The following is a 20965-nucleotide window of genomic DNA, read 5'->3' as shown; positions in this document are numbered from 1 at the left end:
GGGGAGCGAGTTTTTTTTGTAAACATCTTTGCACCCAAACTTTTCCCAGGGCCCCCTCTCCCGTTTCTATTTTTTTTAATATAAAAAAAATAAAGTGGTGATTCAGAATTATCTCAGATGCTATGGCACTTTGATCCCGGTCTCTCTCCCCTCCCCCCCCCTCCTGACCCCCAAGACTGGTTCACGGTAACTTGCAATACAACCAGTCTGGGGTCCTGTCTCAACAACCATTAACCTCCACCCCCCAACCCCCCGTCCCCCCACCCACCCACACACACAAAAATCTTGTTAGATATTATTATCTTAAAATTAATCCAACCTTGTCCTCGCTGTCCTATCTGCCAAGTCGGGTTCGGGGCAGAGCTTTCTGATGGAGCCTGTGTTCATTTTCGTGTCAAAAAACGCTTCCCAGCACGTTCCTGGCAAGTGTAGTGACCGTTTTCTTTGTGTAGGTGAACGCAACATAGTTCACACACACAGATGTCCCACAAACAGATTAATGACTGGTTTATTGGGAGGTGTGGGGGGGTTTATTGGGGGGCTGGGGGGGAGACCACACTTTTCTGAACTACGGTGTTTGATGTTCAGCGGGTCAGGCCGGCGGGAGTTGGGGTTTACAACCCCGAAAGGTTTGGAGACAGAGACGAAAACGATGAAAGGCTATTTCCACTGATTTGGTGAATTGGCCAAAGTGGGGTCCAACTCAGGTCCCAATCAAAGTGTTGTCAAAGTTCTGTTAAGTTTTTAGAAGGAATTAGACACAGACTTGATGTTAAAATAAATGAAAAGGGTGTGGGAGGTCAGAGCGGGGAATGGGGTTAGAGCAGAGAGCTCCAGAGGGGGAGCGAGCCCCAGCACAGACACCATGGGGGGGGGAGAGAGCTCCAGAGGGGGAGTGAGCCCCAGCACAGACACCATGGGGGGGGGTGGGGGGGGAAGAGAGCTCCAGAGGGGGAGCGAGCCCCAGCACAGACACCATGGGGGGGGGAGAGAGCTCCAGAGGGGGAGCGAGCCCCAGCACAGACACCATGGGGGGGGGAGAGAGCTCCAGAGGGGGAGCGAGCCCCAGCACAGTCACGATGGCCGAAAATAACTTTCTTTGCTCTTGGAATCTCGACACAGTGAGAACACGTTCCACACTGTGGTAAGCAGACTGGATTGGGGAGGGGGTGGGGGGGAATTGAAAGGGGAGACGGACAAGAGGGGAGTGAGTGGAGTAAAGGGTATGGAAGTAAGACAGGAAAATGGGATTAACATTTGTGTAACAATCCAATAAAATGGCTGTTATCTCCTGGATGGTTTCCGGAATGGGTTTGGTCCAAGGTTGACCTTCAGTGAGGTGGATTGCTGGGGGGGGGGAGTCTCTCCAGCTTGTCCGGGGGGTGTGGAAGCTTGTCCGGGAGTTAACTAGGAGTTGACCAGCCCTTGAAGTAGGGAATTGACCAAGAGTTGAGCAGTTGGCTGGGGGGGGGGGTCAACCAGGGGATGATGAAGGCCAATTTACCAAACACCCGCTCCCCCCTCACAGGGGAGAGAGGGAGAGGAGGGTGGGGTTAGGAGGAGGAGGAGGAGGGGCGTGGGGGGAGAGGGAGGGAGGAAGGGTATTTAACTTGCACCATTTTATCAACACAGTTTATGCCCCAATCACCACTGACCAGTTTCCCCCGTTCACGAGGTGCGAATAGAATAGAAGCTAAGGTGCAATTTAGCACTTACCGGGTTGCAAATCATCAGCAACAGAAAGGTGAGGGGGGGTGTGGAGGGGAGGATGAGGAAGGTAGAGGAGGGAGGAAGGGGAGCGGAGGTGGGGGGAGGGTGGGATGCCACAGGCCATGCTAAACATACAACATGCAGAATACTATCAGCACCGTCCCAAAGACCTCTCGACTTGCAGGACTGTTGTGGACACAGATAGCGCTTGTTAGCTTTCTTTCGAGCGAGCGGGGGGGGGGGGCGAGTGCTGGGCAGATACTGCCTTGGCTAAGTAAGGTAGGACGCAGACTAGGGCAGGAGACGCATTGCATAGGTCTTTTTGTTGAATGATGTTTGTAATTCTCACTCTCTCTTATTTGTCAGTCGGCTGTCAATTGTTGGCTGTTGGTTGTTGGCTGTTGGTTGTTGGTTGTTGGCTGTTGGCTGTTGGGTGTTGGTTGTTGGCTGTTGGTTGTTGGCTGTTGGCATTCACCAAATTAATACTGAGATCCGTAAAAAGAGTACATGCACATAACAAAGGCTATTTACAACACTCTGAGCTGTGATGGGGAGAGGAGGGGGTGGGTGGGGCAGTAGGGTGTTAAGGGGGGTTGGGGGGGTAGGAAAGGAAGGGGGCAGCCTCGCAGCTGTTGAATAGACACCTCATCTCTTTCCATCACCGCGTTTCACTGATGAAATGCCAATTTGCCAATAGACCCCACGCCCAATCCCCAACTCCCCCCCAACCCCCAGCCCCCTCTCTCCGACAACACCACCGAGACATTACCGTAAACAGTGTATACAAGTCACATTTCCTCCTCCTCCCCCATCTCGCTCTCTCACCCTCCCCTTCCCCCTCTCCCCCCCACCCACACACGTCAACGATGTGCTCACTGTCAGATTTTGGTTTAACGGTGGCTACTGGGGGGTGGGGGGGGGGGAAGAAAGAGGGCGAGGAGGGTGACGGGTGAGGGCCAGAATCAAAGCCCACCCCCCCTTGACCATCTCCGCACGGTGACATCTTGCCCCCCCCCTCCCCAAAAAAGTCGGGAGACGGGAGTCACCATTTTCCACCTGCCACAGACACACACACACACATCAGGCTTGTTTTGGAGCCACTCAGGAGGGGGGAAGGGGGGAAAATATTCCACAAACTGGAAGAGAACTGACTCTCAGAATTCCCACAAAATGTAAACCTCGTCACATCGAGAGAACAATCCTCTGAGGCCTGAAATTCCACCCGGCCTGAGCCCGTGGCACAGTTTCGACAACACAATTCAAGATGGGAGTGGGGGTGGGGGGGGGCGGGGGTTGTGGTGATGTGAATCGTGGGGCTGTGGAGGGGGGAGAGGTCTTTAATCGGGTCTGAGTTTGGACGCTGGTTGGTGGAGTTATCCAAATGCTCTCTGGGATGTTACACTGCGTGAGGAATGCTGTGTAAGTGCAAGTTGTCGTTGTTGTTGAGAGGTTAACTGGGAGACGGCTGCGTTCAGTGTGGCTGAGAGGAGCGTGAGTGTGTCTGAGTGTGTCTGAGTGTGTCTGAGTGTGTGTGTGTGTCTGAGTGTGTGTGTGTCTGAGTGCGTGTGTGTGTGTGTCTGTCTGTGTATGTGTCTATGTGTGTGTGGAGAATTCTACCTGAATTTGGAAGTTTTACCAAATCAAACAGTTCGCCATCTAATAATAATAATAATAATAATAATCCTGGCATTTGACCCGGCGCCTCATCAGGTCTTCGAGACGTCTCAAAGCGCTTCACAGGACACACTGTAAAGTGTAGTGGCTGTAACAGCAAGGAGAGGATTGGGCGGGTGGGGGGATCAAAGAAGGTTGGCAATCGAAGGGAAACTCAGGCCATAACATAGGAATCACTCTGCGTCTTGGTTTCAGAGAGGAATGGGGGAGAGGGAGGGAAGGGGTGGGGTGGGGGGTTGGGGGGTGGGTTGGGGGGTGGGTTGGGGGGGTGGGTGGGGGGGGCTGCAGTATTAATCCTCCTTACAAGGCACTGGGAGGTGCACACGTGACTTTAAACATAAGTGAGCAAAACTGGGAAGATCAGATCATTACGAAACATAGTCAACACCTCCTTGTTACACACACACACACACACACTGGACTGTTGTACAAATGTGTGTATGTGTGGCGGGGGGTGGGGGGGTGGGGGGGGGACATGGACACTCCCCTCCATTACCACTCTTGTCTCGTTCTCCCCTTTCCTTCCTCCCTTCTTTCCTCACTCCCTCCCTCCCTCTCCATGTCTCCTGCTTCCCCCCCACCACCCACACTCCCTTCACACACGAGCACAGCTCTGCCCTCCCCCAAATAACCGCAAGATGCCAAGAGCCCCCGCCATCCCACCCCCCTCCCCACACTAAATTCCACTTAGTCTTAGCCTGTGGTTCGGTTAAACTCAAATTAGTTTGGTTCCAAATTACGAACTGAACCCCAATTGTGTGTTGGGTTTTAAGATGTGATGGGGGTTGGGGGGGGGGCATGGGTTGGGGGCGGGGGGGGAGCGGCTGGGTTTGGGGCTGAGACTGGTTGGAATTTCGAAGCGGTTGGTGTTCAAACCTGTTGTGTGTGTGTGTGTGTGTGGTTCACACTAATCTCAAGACGTCTGATGCCCTCGAGAGGCTCATTAACCTGTTTCGTTGACCGCATTCGGAAATTAAGACGTCACTTAAATAGCGTAAAGAGGGGAGGAGGGGGTGGGAGGAGGGGGGGGGGGGGAACAAATGCAGGACATTCCCCCCACATCATTTCCTCTCCCCCCCTCCCACCACCACCCCCTCACGAAATGCCCCCACCCACCCCTACCATCACCCCCAAGCCCAAAAGCGTCATCCAAGACCATTTTTCCGATCCACCTTAATCCCAGGCCAAGTCTGTCTGAGATCAGATCAAGTCTTCTCGGGCTGATAGAGGAGTCAATGAGATCACAAGCCACCGGGGGGGTGGGGGCTTTAGGGGGGGGTCTTAATTTCCCACCTACCCCAACGAAAAAGGAAATGGGAAATCCTTCTGAGCGAGAGAGACGAGAGAGAGAGAGAGAGAGAGTGGGGGCTATTGCAATTTCTATCTCCTCCCAAAGCTCCCTATTCACCCCCCCGCACCCCCATTGTGTCCCCCCCCCCCACCCACAACCTCCACAATGTCCGGTAAGGTCACCCACTGGCTATCTCTTCTTTACTCCCCCCATTGACTTATTAATAGACTTAGGGACGCTATCCTGGGTGAAAGGTCGCTGTAGAAATGCAAGTTGTTGTTGTAGACATCAGGATGATAAAACTCATCGATAAGCACCTTCAGAGGTGTAAGTTTCCCCCCCACTTATTACCCCATTTTGCCCCCTCCCCTTTAATCCCATCCCTCCCCCCACCCATTATGCTTTAAACCCACATATTTTACATTTAACATGCACATTCCATTTTATTTGCCCCTCTCCCTTCTTCCATACAAATACTCTGAACAATACCCCCTCCCCTTCCCCCCCCCTTCCCTTCCCTCCCCTTCCCCCCCCCTTCCCAATTTGTTCATTTTTTTAAACTTAATTTTCCGAAGTCTTTTTTTCATGCATTTTGGGTGTTCAACGGTGTCTTTTTGGGGGGTTAAGGAACTCTCTCTCTCTCTCTCTCTCTCTCTCTCTCTCTGCGAGTGTTGTGGGGGGGGTTAAGGATTTCCTTAAAGCTCAGAGAGGGGAAGGGGTGGCGTGTGGTGGAGGTGGGGATGGGGTTGGGGGTGGTCAGGGAAGGGCGGGGGGGGGGGGAGATATGATATGAAGGTTTTTTTCCCCCCCAAAATTGCAAATCCCTCATTGCCCTGAACACAGCCCCCCAGCCTCCCCCCCCCACCCCACTTTCTCCTCACTCGCGCAGAGTGAGGGGATACCAATGGGAGGGGGGGGAGAGGAAAGGTGGAGGGTGGGGGGGTTAGAGTGTTGGGGGAGGTGGAAGAGGGAGGTGGAGGGGAAGGGGTGGGGGGGTGGGGGTGTGTTAGCACCAGTCATCCTCGTCGGTCTCACTGTAGGCCTCGTGAGCCCCTTTCCTGCCCTCGGGCCCCCTCCTCTTCAGGGCCCCCAGTTCGTGGTAATATCCGTTCGGCACCCGGCGTCCCTGGCTGGGGGGCGAGGGGAGGCCCCCCCCTCGGCGGGAAGTCCTGGGCGACCGCGAGCCGGAGCCGGCGGCCACTGCCGCCTCGAAGGTCAGCGTCTCCGGGTCGTGTCCGGGGCCCTCGGGTGGGCAGTAATACACGGCCTCCCCCGACAGGTGGTGGTGGTGGTGGTGGTGGTGGGGGCCGGGGCCGGGGCCCGGGGTGGACCAGCGGCTGTCGGGCGGGCGGTGAAGCCGGGGAGACTCGCGGCGGCTCTGGCTGGTCCGGTCGGGGCCTGGCGACCGGCTGCGGTGATGGTCTGCTCTAGGGCTGTCCGGGAGCGGAGGAGAGCGCCGGCGGAGGCTGGGGCTTGAGGTGCGGCCCGGTTGGTGGTGGTGGTGGTGGTGATGTTGTTGTTGCTGCTGCTGCGGTTGCTGCTGATGTTGTTGTTGTTGTTGTTGTTGGGAGGAAGAGGACGAGGGGCCCATCGCCTTCCGGACCACGGGGGAATAGGTGATGTGGGGCCTGGGGGTGGCCGGGGTGGGGGGCAGCTGCCTGCGGCCTCGTCTCGGGGTGCTCGTGCCAGACGTGGAGGGCACCGGACTGGCACTCACCGAACTACTGCCCTGCATGAAAAGTGAAAGGGAAAAAAAAAAGAAAAATCAAAAAATAAAAAGAAAAACAAACAGAACGGAACGGGACAGGAGGAGGGGAGGAGAGGGGGGAGGGGGAGAGGGGGTGGCGGTGGTGGGGTGGGGGGGGTAATAGTGACGCAACAACGGGGACAGACGACGACAAAAAGTGTGGGTGGGGAAAGTGTGAGAAAATAATGCGCACACACCATGCGTACGTACACACACGCACACGCACAGGTACACACGAGAGGCGGGAAGCAATAAAACACACATCCGGGAGGAGGGGGAGGGAGTGGGGATGAGGTGGGGGGGGAAGCCAGAGAGAGGGAGAGGGAGAGAGGGAGAGGGAGAGAGGGAGAGTGAGAGGGAAAGAGACAGAAATAGAGAACGAGAGGGAAAGAGAGAGAGAGAGAGAGAGAGAGAAGGAGAAAATGGGGAGTGGGGTAGGGATCAGAGAAACATGGGGGAGATGGGGTTTGATGGAGGGACACAATGGTGTGGGTTGAGGATGGGGTGGGGGGGGGGGGGGGGGAGGGAGGGGGGCAGTTTGGGGTGGGTGGGGGGTGGGGGGGCAGGTTGGGGGGGCAACGAGCACAAGAACAGAAAAAGCCAACACAAAGATGAAGAGAAAAAATGATGCTTGTAAGTTCAAGGGGTCAAAGAGCAGCCCTGACCTAACCCCCACCTACACACACAGCTCTCGCTCTCTCCATCTCCCCCCCCACCCCCACCCCCCCCCCCCCCTCTGTCTGCCCACCCCTCTCGCGCTCTATACAGCCAGTCACACAGGGACAGCCCCCAGGCTCGCTCTCTCTCCCCCTGCCCCCCTTCTCTCTCCCCAACCCTCTCTCTCCCTGTCCCCCTCCTCTCATCGTCTCTCTCTCTCTCTCTCTCTCTCTCGCCCCCTCTTCCCCCCTCTCTCTGCCACCCCACCCCCTCTCTCTCTCTCTCTCTCTCTCCCTGCCCCCTCCTCTCTCTGTCTCTATCTCCCCCTCTGCCCCTCTTTGCGCTCCCCTTGTGCGTGTCTGTGTGTGTGAGTGTGTGTGTGTATTTGTCTGTGTGTGTGCCTGTGTGTGTGTATATGTGCGTGTGTGCCTGTGTGTGTGAGTGTACCTGTGTGTGTGTGTGAGTGTGTGTGTGTATTTGTCTGTGTGTGTGCCTGTGTGTGTGTGTGTGTATGTGCGTGTGTGCCTGTGTGTGTGAGTGTACCTGTGTGTGTGTGTGTGTGAGTGTGTGTGTGAGTGTGTGAGTGTGTGTGTGTGAGTGTGAGTGTGTGTGAGTGTGTGTGTGTGTGTGAGTGTGTGTGTGTGAGTGTGTGTGTGTGTGTGAGTGTGTGTGTCTGTGTGTGTGGGGAGTAAGAAAACTTGCCTAAGGTTTTGCCCTGACCTGACCCGCCCAGGAATCGAACCCGGGTCCTCTGGCTTGAGAGGCGAGGGGTCTAACCCCTGAGCTACAGGATTCCACAGGATACTCACAACCCCCTCACACACACACTAACCACCCACCCCCCCACCCCCCCACACACACACTTCCCCCCACCACCCCATCCCGCCCCATGTAACCAGCACAGAAGCTGCCAACATCACATCATAGCAGGAGACGAGAGAGACACAAGACCTGACAGACTGACGTCAGCCACAGTCCTAACATCCAGGCCATGAGTTGCCGTCAGCCATCGTCATTGACCACAGTGTGAGGCGGCGACAGACAGAGAGACACAGAGACAGAGACACGCAGTCCCGTCAGTCAAGGCCTCCGAGTGGAGTGTTCTCCTGTCTGTGTCTGTCTCAGCAATTCAGGCAGAATCTCTCGTCAGTCAGTCCCCGCCTCGCGGTCCAGCAGTTTGTCGGGATTTGAGAACGACTACAGCTTCTATTTACACCGCTCTCCCTCACGCAGAGACATTTACTTGTACCGCGACCGTGTGCTTCCGGGGAGCCATCGGGGCAACCCAACTGCGGAAGCCAATGGCCGAGCTTCCCACGGGGTGGGGCACAGTATTGTCGGGAGGGCAGTGACTGTGGTGTTTTGCGGGTGTTTTTGTGAGTCTGTGTGGGTGCGTGTCTGTGTGGGTGCGTGTCTGTGTGGGTGCATGTCTGTGTGGGTGCGTGTCTGTGTGGGTGCGTGTCTGTGTGGGTGCCTGTCTGTGTGTGTGTGTCTATATGTGTGCGTGTCTGTATGCCTATGTGTCTGTGTGTGTGTCTGTGTGCGTGTTTTTGTGTGTGTCTGTATGCCCATGTGTCTGTGTACGTGTCTGTGTGCCTATGTGTCTGTGTGGTCTAACCACAACATGACAGTGTACAATAGACACCCCCCCACCCCCCGTCCCCTCCGCCCCCACTCCGACTTCTCCCCCAAGGAGAGATGATTTGACGGTCTCTCTCTCTCTCTCTCTCTCGCTCACCCCGTGTTCGGATCCCGTGTGGACCCACCTGTCTGTGCGTGCCACACTCCCGCCCGGCGCTGGGGGAGCGGGACCACCGGCGTTCCCGGGAGCGGGGCCGTCCGTGCTCGTGTCTCTCCTGGGAGAACCGTTCCTTGTCTGACGAGGACACGTGGTGGTGGTGGTGATGGTGGTGGTGTTTACGATCTTTCGGCCGCCCTCGTTCCCGGTCCTTCTCCTTCGCCGGGAGGTCACCGGACTGTGTGGTGGTGCTGAGGTCTGTGCCCAGGCCTGAGAGAGAGGGAGGGAGAGAGGAAGGGAGAGAGGGAGGGAGGAGGGAGAGAGAGAGAGGGAGGAGGGAGGGAGGAGGGAGAGAGAGAGGGAGGGAGGAGGGAGAGAGAGAGGGAGAGGGAGGGAGGAGGGAGAGAGAGAGAGGGAGAGAGGGAGGGAGGGAGGAGGGAGAGAGGGAGAGAGAACAGGGTTGGCTCGAGACACGACTCAATCTTGTTCCCCATCTGCCCCACAGGCCCTGGGAATAAGCCATGTAGGTTTGGGGATTGTGTGAGTTGTGTGCAGGGCATGTGGAGGCGTGTGTGTGGCATGTGTGGGAGGCGTGTGTGGGGGGCGCGTGTGTGCGGTGTGTGTGAGGCGTGTGCGGGGCTTGTGTGCGGGGCATGTGTAGGAGCCGTGTACGGGAGGCATGTGCGGGATGTGGGTGGAAGGCGTGTGTGGGAGGCGTGTGCAGGGCATATGCGGGGCGTGTGCGGGGCGTGTGGGAGGCGTGTGGGGGGCCTACCCGTGTCAGCGTCAGTGTAGCGGCTCAGTGACCTCTCCGAGGTCCGGTGACCCCGCTCTCGGCGGCGATGGGGCCTCTGGCTCTCCTCGGGGATCACTCGCTCCAACGAGTAATCGTCCAGTCGGACGCCCTTGGGCCGCAGGTGGCCCAGTGTGGAGGCCGAGCGCTTTATGGGGCTGGTGTCAGCGATCGTCTGCAGCACAATCACAGCCCGGTTACACCTCCCACCACCCGCCACGACAACACACGCACACACACCATACACACACACCCACACACACCATACACGCACACCCACACACATACGCACACACACACACACACACACACACACACACAGCGAGAGAGAGAGAGAGAGCTCAGTTACTCAGTCACTGCCTCCCTCCCTCCCTCCCCCTCCCTCCCTCATGCAGGGTATCGCCCAGAGTTGCTTGACAATGCTGGGCCGGGGGGTGGGGGGAGTGAGGGGGGGGGGGGGGGTGACCGTAGTTCGAAGAGGAAAGGTCTTTAGGGGCGACCTGAAGATGGGGAGGGATCTTCCAATAACAATAATAATCCTGGCGTTTGACCCAGCGCCGTATCACGTCTTCGAGGCGTCTCAAAGCGCTTTCACAGAACACACTGTAAAGTGTAGTGACTGTATTTTATAGGATGGCGGGACAGGCTCAAGGGGCTGAATGGCCTCCTCCGGTTTCAATGTTTCCACGTGAGGAAAGGGGGCGAAGCGGAGGGCACGAGGGAAAGAGTTCCGGAGTTTCGGGGCGGAGTGGGTGAAAGCGCGGAGGGCACGAGGGGCAAGAGGGAAAGCCAGAGAGAACACACGGTGAACACTGGGAGAGCGGCCATGAAATATACACGGGATAATCTACGTGTTTTGCACATAGAGTAACATACGTACATACATGCACTCTGCATACAATTATACACTTACCATATTGGCGCCGATATTGAACACATATGAACACACGTTCATTTGTCACACACACGCGTTGCATTTACAGGTACATCCACATCCGTCAACTACACACACACACTAATATACGGTAACATACACCACTACACACACACTGCGACATACTCCAGCACACACCGTGCACACCTCCTGCATACACATGTGCCTGCAATCACTTACACACGTGGAATGAACATACATTGCCTGTAGGATAGTGTAGGTTATGTATACAAGATGCACGTTAAGCACATACACACACATACGTATTCTTTCTATCTCTCTGTGTATCTGATGTCTCTCTCGTCTCTATCGACACCCATCGACCTACTGATGGGCCGATCGATCAAACCACCTGTGTGCGATGTTCCAAGTGGGCCACAAGGGGGGGCCGTATCTCACCACCAACATTGCCACCTCTCTCCCAGTCTGCGGAGAGGCAGTGGAGGCCTTCGATTCAGCCGAGCCTCAGCCTGAGGCACGTGCGAACCCCCATCGCTCCAAAGCCTTGGGTTTGGAAAACGTCGGTTTTTTTTCCCCAATAAGAATCGAGCCTCGAGTCCCCAGGGACCTCGGAGGTGGCGCAGGCTGAGACTGGGTGGAATTTGGGACCCTCTCCCCTCCTCCTCCCCCCAAGTCCATCACAAATCAGCAGACTGCCATGCAGGAACATTCCAGCCAGATTTCAGGGAACTACCCCCTCTTGCCCCACCCTGCCCTGCCCCGCCCCACCCCGCCCCGCGCATGCAATCCTTTGACCGGTTACTTGGGCAGCCATTTTGCCCTCAACAAAATGACCGCCTCCATCCCAAGGCAACGAGAGGCGAGACCCTCAGCAGCCATGCAGAGACCACCCAAGGGGCATGTTCAGCTCTTACCAGTTGCTTCCTTTTTTTAAACACAGAATAATAATAATAATAATAATCCTTGGCATTTGACCCGGCGCCTCATCACGTCTTCGAGACGTCTCAAAGCGCTTCCCGGGGTACACTGTCAAGCGTAGTGACTGTACGGTTTCTGGGCGAAACGCGCCCGGCGACGGCCTCACAAACAGTCCCGGATTGAAGTGACTCAATTTATTATTTTAAATTTTTTTTTCGAAGGGATTATTACCCCCAGAAAGGGATCCTTCAACCCACCAACAACCGGGTTCCTACTGACTGCTGGTAACCACCGGACCGGCGCGTGTGCGGGGAGTGGAGAACCATTCCTTGCTCAACTTTGGGCCCTGTCCAAATGTGTGTATATATATAGAGAGAGACAGAGAGAGAGAATAAACAGATGGAAGAGACTCAATTTTGTGCTGATCTCAGTGGGGGGGGGGGGGGGGGGGCTGTGAGGTGGGGGGTGGGGGGACGTTATAACTGCTCTCAGCGCACGTGGAGAAGCCTGGGAATTTGCAGGGCAGTGGTGGGGGGGGTCGGGGGGAGGGTTGGGGGTGGGGGGCGAGGGAAGGGAAGGGAAGAGAACTCAGGGCAGAGCAAAGTCCCCCTAAAAACTGGGGAACAAGTTTGCCTCAAATTATTTGATGAAGATGGTGCCGTCAGCAACTGAACAGGCCCCCCCCCCCCACCAACCCCCCCCACCCCACCAACACCCCCCCCCCCCCACCAACACCCCCCCCCCCCCACCAACCCCCCCCACCCCCACCAACCCCCCCCCCCCACCCTGCAAAGCTCAGCGAGCTCCGTTATTTGAAGCTTAAAGACAGGCACAAGAGAAGAAAGAGACTTAGACAGGGTACATACAGCGAGGTTATTCCCACGATTCCGAACTTTTCTCCTCTGCTCACACACAGGAGTGAGGGGGGGGGGGGGGCAACACCGAGACAGGATAGGGGGAGACAGGGAACAGAGTGGGGGGTGGGAGGAGAGGAGGGGGTGGGGGGGGGGGAGCACAGGACAGGACAAATCGTGACAGCAGCGAACGAACACAGAGGAGAGTGAGGAGAGTCGGAGACAGGGAAGAGAGAGAGAGAGAGAGGGAGAGAGGGAGAGAGAGAGAAAGAAAACGGGAAGAGAAGGGGAGAGGGAAAAAAAAGAAAAAAAGCACAAAAAGATACACAGAGTTATACACTGAGAAGCACGAGAGAGCGAAGGCACACAGAACCGCTCCCACCCGTCACGTTGAGAGCAGAGAAGCCACGATCCAATCCTCCGCTGAATTATACAGCAGAAAAAACTGCCCTTCTCGGGGCGGGGGGGGGGGGGGGGGGGGGCAGAGATATTCACCGCCCCCCGTCCCCCCGTGTTGGGACGGGGAGGGGAAGCTCAGGTCGTGGGGGATAGGACGCTGGTGGGAAAAGAGAAGTGGGTTTCCCTCTCTCTCCCCCCCTACCCCTGGCTGACAATTCCTCCCCCCACACCCCCCACAGATAAAATCGCTCGTTGCGGGGGCGGGAGGGGGGTGTGGGGGGGGGGGGTGGGGTGAGGGTGGGGGGGATGATTGGGGTAGAGGATGTCGCTGGGCGCAAACCGGCTCCCGCTTGAGGCTCCAAAACACACAGTCGCTGCACCCGACGGGAACCGGGAAGCGTGTCTCGAGGGAGGAAACGAGGAGCGTTCCTGGGAATTTTTTTGGGGGGGGGGGGTCGGCTTCGGGGATGTAAACGAGTCGAAGGGACTTGTTGCGTTTCCTCCAGAGAGATTCACGGAGGAACGGGGCGGGGGGCGGGGGGCGGGGGGTGGGGGGGGGGCATTCAGCCCATCGAGGCCTGTTCCTCCAGTTGCCGTAGCGAAACAGGCGGGAGTTGTGTAGATATATATATTTATATACAGTAATTGGTTGTGTGGAACTCACGTCAAATCCCAATGATACAGAACTTTGCCCCCCCCCACCCCCCCCACCCCCCCCCCCACCCCCACCCCCCCCACCCCAGTCGTGTGGGATACGCCTCAAGCAAAGTTTGACATGACTCCTCCCTTCGCACGAGTCGTACTAAATGTTTACGGTTCCCGACCGACACGACTCGTGTGTCAGGTTTCCACTCACGGAAGTTTACAAAGAGCTTTGCTCTGTACCCGGTGCTTCTCCAGTGACCGACCGACTCACCAGCCCCCCGGCGGGAATGGTTCAACGCTGGTCAAGTTGGTCAATCATCAATCATAATCCACTCACTTCCTCCCCTCAAAGCCCTCCCTCAATCGCCAAACGTCCACTGTTCCTCTCCCACACCCACACAATGCTTCCCGGCCTCTGTCCCAAGGAATACTTCCCGGTTTCTGTCCCAGGCCAACGCTTCCTGGTTTCTGTGCTGGATTTGCCCCTGACCCCGTGCCCTCTCCCCCGTGCCTCGGCTGACGTCCGTGAAAGTTTTGCTCGGGGTTTTGCTTTCTCAATCCCCAGTTACTCAACCGGCTCTTGAACATCCCAGTGATCCGCGTCCAGAAGAGACTTGTCTCTCAGCAAAGGCCGGTGCCTCTAACTGGAGCAGGAGCCACGGCACAAGGCACCCAGGAAAGGGGAGGGCTGGCTTGGTAGGGCTTTGGGGAGGGAGGGGGCAAACGGGGAGAGCGAGGAAGGGTCGAGGGAGGCGGGAGGAGTATCCATGGCCGCCCTGACACTGTGAATTGCTGGTAAGGTGCAACAGGCGGAGAAGAGGAGCAGGTGGTTGGGAAGTGCTTGGCTCCAGGTTTCCCTGCGCTGGCTGCACCTGGGAGGTTCTACACTCCACCTCAGTCACACACATTTCCTGATAAAGTCCATAATTACTGACTAATTATGCTTTTTGTTTTGCGGAATGGGAATGAGGGCGGGAGGATGGATTGGAATGGTGCGTGTGCTGGTATGGGGAGGGGAATCTGCCGCTGCCACTCCCTCCCCCCCCCCTCTCACTCTCCCCCTCCTCCTTGCCCCCTCTTCCCCCTCCCCACTCCCACTACCGCTAACCCACCAACCAACCAGCCCACCCTTAAGGAGCCGAGGTCAACTGAACCCCTGCCCAAACGGCTGGGATCAGGAACTTGGTGAGGTTTGGGGCCTGAACAGGAACAACAATTAGAGCAAAGTGGTCCAACTGGTGGCCCGTGGGCCACATTCGGCCCACAAGCTGATTTCAACCACTGCCCCTCTCTCCCTCCCTCCGTTTCATCTGCCCCCCCCCCCCCCCCACAACCTGTAAACATTATGTTATGTTTTTGGAAGGGAAACACAAAAATGTTGCTTACGCGGCCCAACATTTCACAAATAGGGCATCCCCACCTCCCCCATTCCCCCTCCCCTCTGACTTAGGGTAACATCTCTCTCAAAACAGTGGCAAGGCAGACACTGAGCGAGGGAAAAGGGAGGGAGTGGGGGGGGGGCGGGGGTGTCACCACAGGCGCAGTTGAAGAGAAGGATCTTCAGGTGGGGTTTAGCACAAGGAGCCCCCCCAAAAAAAAACTCGCCCCTTCAAAATTGAGTCCGTGCACTCTCTCCCCTCAAAATTCCTGCACATATTTGGGAAGCGGTGGGGTTTTGTTTGGGGGGGGTGGGGGTTGGGGGTTAGAGGAGGAGGGGAAGGTGAGGTTTTTTTTGTGGGGGGGGGGGGGGGCGAGAATTAACCCAAAACGTTCAGATGTAAAAGGAAACAAATAATTTAACTCTTTTGGTGCTGTTTTTTCCGCAAGATCTCTCAACTTTCAATTGCCTAAGGTTTCTACCCGATCCGGCCCGGAATCGAACTCGGGTCCTCTCTCGCTTGCGAGGCGAGGGCTCTAACCCCTGAGCTACATTAGAGATCACCATGGAGCCCGAGTGAAGCTGATAAAATCTTCCACTGTAACCCCTCCAAACCCCCTCCTGTCTAAACGGCCTCCTTTGTATATCTCTTCTTACAGTGGCGGATGGGTGGAGGAGGGGGCAGACGGAGATGCTATATTGGTGGCTTAACATGGTGCAGAGAGAGTTAAAGAAAGGGGCCCCCCCGCCCCCAAATAAAAGTACTTTGAAAGGAAAATAAATCTGATGCTGATGATGGTGATGGGGATGATGGTATTGGTGGTGATGATGATGATGGTGTTGGTGGTGATGATGGTGTTGGTGATGATGATGGTGTTGGTGGTGATGGATGGTGTTGGTGATGGTGATGATGGTGATGATGATGGTGATGGTGGTGTTGGTGATGATGGTGATGGTGGTGATGGTGGTGATGATGGTGATGGTGGTGATGGTGGTGTTGGTGGTGATGGTGGTGTTGGTGATGGTGGTGATGATGGTGTTGGTGGTGATGATGGTGATGGTGGTGATGGTGGTGTTGGTGGTGATGGTGGTGTTGGTGATGGTGGTGATGATGGTGTTGGTGATTGGGATGGTGATGATGGTGTTGGTGATGATAGTGTTGGTGATGGTGGTGATGATGGTGTTGGTGGTGATGATGGTGATGGTGGTGATGATGGTGATGGTGGTGATGATAGTGATGGTGGTGATGATGGTGTTAGTGGTGATGGTGGTGTTGGTGATGGTGTCGGTGATTGTGGTGATGGTGGTGTTGGTGATGGTGTCGGTGATTGTGGTGATGGTGGTGTTGGTGATGGTGTTGGTGATGGTGGTGATGGTGGTGATGGTGGTGATGATGGTGTTGGTGATGATAGTGTTGGTGGTGATGGTGGCGTTGGTGATGGTGGTGTTGGTGATGGTGGTGATGATGGTGATGATGGTGATGGTGGTGGATCGAGGGCAGACAGGAAGCACGGACAGGAAATGATCGGATGAGCTCACTTGGTTGTTGGCGGGCAGCCTTGGCATGGATACAGTGCGACTGTGACCTTCCATTGGAAGATATTGATCGCTGTCTGACAGGCCGTCCCTCCCCATCTCCTGCAACTCCACAGCCTGTGAATACAAAGCCAGATTGGGGGGGTATTAAAGGGGATGTTCACTGGGGCTGGCTCGCTAGCGTGTCCCTCCTAACCTACCCTCGCTCTCTGGGACACTCGCTCGCAAGCGAGAGGACCTGGGCTCGATTCCCAGGCAGGGAAGCCCTTTGGGCCAGTTTCCTTACCACAGCCGCCCCACCCCCAGCCTTGATTATTGATTCAGTGGGTAAATACTGTTTGTTAGGGTCAGGGGATCACGGGATATGGGGTGAGGGCGGGTAATTGGACTTGAGATACAGATCAGCCATGATCTTCTAGAATGGCGGAACGGGCTTGAGGGGCTGAATGGCCTCCTCCTGTTCCTGTGTTCGTATGTAAACATGGTCTGGAACTCGCTGCCGGTGGAAACAGATTCAACGCTAACTTTCAAAAGGGAATTAGATCGGGATTTGAAGAGGAATTTTTTTTTGCTGGGGAATGGGGGAAAAGAGCTGGGGGAGGCGGGGGGGTGATTGGGCGGCTCTTCCAAAGAGCCGGCCCAGCACGGGCGCGATGGGCCGAATGGCCTCCTTCTCTGGGCTGCAACATTCTCCGATGCTATGAAATTCAGAACAAATCTGCGTAAACACTTATTTCAGTGAGCGAACGGCAGATGTGTGGAACAGACTCCCTCCGGAGACAGACAGACGGTGGAAGCAGAAAATGTTGATTCTTTCGAGAACAAATGAGATTGATTTCTGTGAGGAAATAATATCTGGGGGGGAGACACGGGTATAGTTGGGGGGACACAACATGTGCAAGTGCCTGTCAGGATGGGCAGATGGTGAACTGGATGGACCTCAGTCTCCTTTCGTCCAGGAAATTCTTATGTTCTTCCTAATGGCTTAAGGGGAACCTTGGATGGTGTGTTGGGTGGGATTGAGGGGTGAGGGTAGGAATTGGGGCAATTGGTCAATCAATGGCTTTGTCTCTCTATGATCAATGGAGGAGGATGTGATTGGGATGAGCTCAGTGTAAGATGTCGCCCGCCATCTGTTATGCACCACACATGTATGACAGCACCGTGTCCAACATACAGTGACACACGTCTATCATGTAACATTACACGTAACAGAGATATGATCCCGCAAAACCCACCGCCTTCTCCTTAGAACTTCCCCGCTCCCCGCTGCCTTGCTCCGAGTTCAAAGCCCGTCCGGCCCCCGAGGGCGAAACAGGTCCCGAATTCTTCATTCCCTCAACCTGAAGCCCACTTAACAACAATCCCCGGTCAATTCTCCCATTCAGCCTCTGGTGTGGGCGAGGAATTGAGGTCACGTTGGGAGGATGTCTCAAAGCGCTGCCGCCCGAGTGTAGTGACTGTGTGCTTTGTGACTGTAAGCGAACGACATGGAACCTGTGCCACCCCCTCCCATCCGGAATTCCGCTCAGTCTCAGCCGTAAGACCGTTGGGATTGAAGGAGAACGGACGAAAGGGGACGAATAAGATAGTGGGGGTCGGGCAGCGAGAGTGGGGTGGGGTGGGGTTGGGGGAAAGGCTCTCTGTGAAGGTTCGAGGCTATGTGCCAAGACTGGTTTACATGCCAAGAAGCCGTGCAAAGCCACCGTGATATGATGCACACACTCGCTCGCTCCCCAGGGATTACCTGAGAGTTGGCCTGGGGGTCAGGCTTGTCCTCTGATCGCCCTCTTTCAGGGCTCCAAGCCCCAGTTTGCTGGAACATCTTCTGGGCCCGGTCCGTCACCCAGGACTGGCTTTCTTTCATCACTTCCTCTTGAGGGCTTTATTTATTGTGTGTGAATATGAGTGTTTGTGTGTGTGAGTGTGTGAGAGTGTGTATGTGAGTGTGCGTGTGTGTGAGAGTGTGTGAGTGTGTGTGTAAGTGTGTGTGAATGTGAGTGTTTGTGTGTGTGTGAGTGTGTGTGTGTGAATGTGAGTGTTTGTGTGTGTGAGAGTGTGTGAGTGTGTGTGTAAGTGTGTGTGAATGTGAGTGTTTGTGTGTGTGTGAGTGTGAGTGAGTGTGTGTGTGTGTGTGTGTAAGAGAGAGAACAGAGACACATTTATCACGATTCAATCGGGAATCTCATTCAATCGTGAGGTTACAAATAAACACAGAGACAAACCAGGATTCGGGAGCGAGAATGGGGCGTTGGAATTCCACCCGGTCTCAGTCTCCCCTCTCCCTCCCCCCCTCACTCCCTCCCTCCCTCCCATCAGGGGCAGGGAATCCTCCCCCTCAGCTCCTGGTAACCCTACAATCAAAGTCCCTAACTAATGGGGAGGGTCCGAGCTGGACACGCAGCGGGAAAGCTTGGCCAGACAGCGCTCTCTCTCTCAATGGCCGAGCTGTGTGTGGGTTCAGCTGGTTAGACTCCAGCAGTTACCCCAACGCACACTCTGAGCTCCCCCACCCCAGGCCTTGGCTCTCGCCAACCTGCGCCTAATACTCTCTGGAATTAGGTAAGCGGGGGGCGTCCTCCAGGGAGAGAGAGAGAGAGAGAGAGAGAGAGAGCGCATTCCATTCCAACAATCTCTCTCTGGGATTTCCAGGTGAAGGTGGGAGGCAGGGAATTCTCAGTTGGGTTGGGAGACTCTTAAGCACAAGGTGACGGGTTCCGTGTGTGTCAGACACCCGGCGAGCCAGCAAAGAAAAAGCAGGAGGGAGGGAGTGAGGGTAAGGCTGAGACCAGGTGGAATTTGGGGTTTCTGTCCCTCTGGGGCTTGTCGGGTAAGGAGTCGGTGACTTACGGTCCATTGCCAGTGACAGGCTGGGTGTCTGGGAATGGGTTCTGCCCCGGCTCCATCTCCTCGGTGGGGGAGGGTGGCTCCATGCGTTGAAATAGCAGCGGCGTCCGATTCTGCGTGAGATATAACACGTAGTCCAGTGACAGCCTCAATTACAAGAAGCCTCACATGCGATACAGCGTCTCAGCAGCGTCCCAGCCCCGCTGACCGACCACATCGTGTTGTGAAGGATTATTATCCCCGGAAAGTGATCGACTAACGACCTACTCACTGCCCGATAAACACAGGCGTGTGGCGTAAGGAAACTCGCTGAAGATTTCGCCCCGCCTGGAATTCCAATCAGATTAGGCGAGCGCTCTAACCAACAGTCTACAGGACTCCACAAAGCTTCAAAGCCAAAGCCCGTCACGTCGGGAGGACATCCCAAGGCGCTGGGCAGCCAGTGATTTGAACCCGAGTTGGGGGTTGGAATCAAGAGGGGATGGAGGGTGGGGAGGGGAGCGGAGGGGAGGGGGAGTAGGAGGGGGATCAAAGGTGGTCGAAGAGGAAGGTCTTGAGATGGACCTTGAAGGAGACGAGGGAGGGGAGGACATGGGTGAAGGGCAGTGTGTGTGTGTGTGGACACTCCTTCCGCCATTACCTGCTCCTCTCTCAGCTGCTGGAGTTTCTTGGCTTTGCTCTGACGATAGTACTCCATGATCATCATGGCTGCGTAAATCTTCCCCACTGTCAAGTCCGTTGCTGTCGGCAGGACAGGAACGTGCCGTAGAGACACAGGGGAGGAGTATGTGTTAATAACCACAACAAATAATGATCCTTGCATTTGATGTAAAACGACGACAGCAACAACAACTTGCACTTATACAGCGCCCTCCACGCAGGATAGCGTCTCAGAGCGCTTAACGGTGGCCGAGCCTGACTCCGAGCCCGGGGCAGGGGGTGGGGGAAGGAGGGGGTGACCGTAAGCCCGGTCGAAGAGGAAGGTTTTCAGGCGGGACTTGAAAAAGGGGAGAGAGGGGTCAAGGCAGAGGGATTGAGGGAGAGTGTTTTGTAGCGCCTTATCACGTCTTCGAGGCGTCTCAAAGCGCTTCACAGGATATATTGTAAAGTGTTAACTGTGGTTCTTCCACCCCACACGTTGGGTAGGAATCAAACCCACCCAGTTTCTCTCCACACCCATTGGGACTGTGTATTGGGTCCCTCCTTCCCTTCGCTGGACAGTCAGGGATTGGAGGATGGAGAAAGTTGGGGGGAACGAGAGAGAGAGAGAGAGAGAGAAAGAGAGGAGAGAAAGAGAGAGTGAGAGAAAGAGAGAGAGAGAGAGAAAGAGAAAAACACAGTGTGAGCTCCATTCCACCCTCCATTCCAAAAAAATAATTCCAGGGGGTGAGGAGAGCGTGAATTTCGCCACTCTTCAGAAGATTCAGCTTCGAAAACAAAAATTAAACCAACAACTTGCGATCGACATAGAACCCCCCACACACACACACACGCACACACACAACTAAATATTACATTAAACTCTCACTTCCAAAAAAAATGGCGGTCAAGGGAGTGAAAGGAGGGGTGAGATGACTTGTTTAGAGGGGTCCACTGCTATCGGGGGTGTGGGGGTGGGGTAAGGAGGGGCGATGATGGTAGGGTATAGTAATGGGATGGGAGGGGTGTGGAGGGAAGGGAAGGGAGCAGTAGATATGATAAAGGAACAAGAGGAATGAGCTTACATTTGTGAGGGGTGACGAGCAGGTCCATGGTTTTCTGGGAGAGATGAGGCCAGATTGACATCATCTCCTTCCTCAACTCTTTATCCATTTGATGTTTGTCGGCTCCTCCTAAAGAGAGAGAGAGATAGAGGGAGAGAGGGAGGGAGAGAGGAGAGAAGG

The 20965-nt window shown here is 55.6% G+C and overlaps 1 protein-coding gene across 1 annotated transcript in view; it reads right to left on the bottom strand.

Moving 5' to 3' along the window:
- Window positions 1-5681: 5681 nt before the first annotated feature.
- Window positions 5682-20965, bottom strand: part of LOC103172863 (voltage-dependent P/Q-type calcium channel subunit alpha-1A-like) — a 63218-nt gene continuing 47934 nt past the window's right edge. The window contains 9 exon segments of the mRNA XM_042344636.1: window positions 5682-6404; window positions 8846-9087; window positions 9593-9785; window positions 12290-12325; window positions 16239-16352; window positions 17983-18118; window positions 19086-19195; window positions 19723-19823; window positions 20807-20914. Coding sequence (XP_042200570.1) covers window positions 5682-6404; window positions 8846-9087; window positions 9593-9785; window positions 12290-12325; window positions 16239-16352; window positions 17983-18118; window positions 19086-19195; window positions 19723-19823; window positions 20807-20914 — 1763 coding nt within the window.

The sequence above is a fragment of the Callorhinchus milii genome, unplaced genomic scaffold, assembly GCF_018977255.1.
Source record: "Callorhinchus milii isolate IMCB2004 unplaced genomic scaffold, IMCB_Cmil_1.0 Scaffold29, whole genome shotgun sequence".
NCBI lineage: Eukaryota > Metazoa > Chordata > Chondrichthyes > Chimaeriformes > Callorhinchidae > Callorhinchus > Callorhinchus milii.
This window is presented reverse-complemented; position numbering and strand designations above follow the sequence as displayed.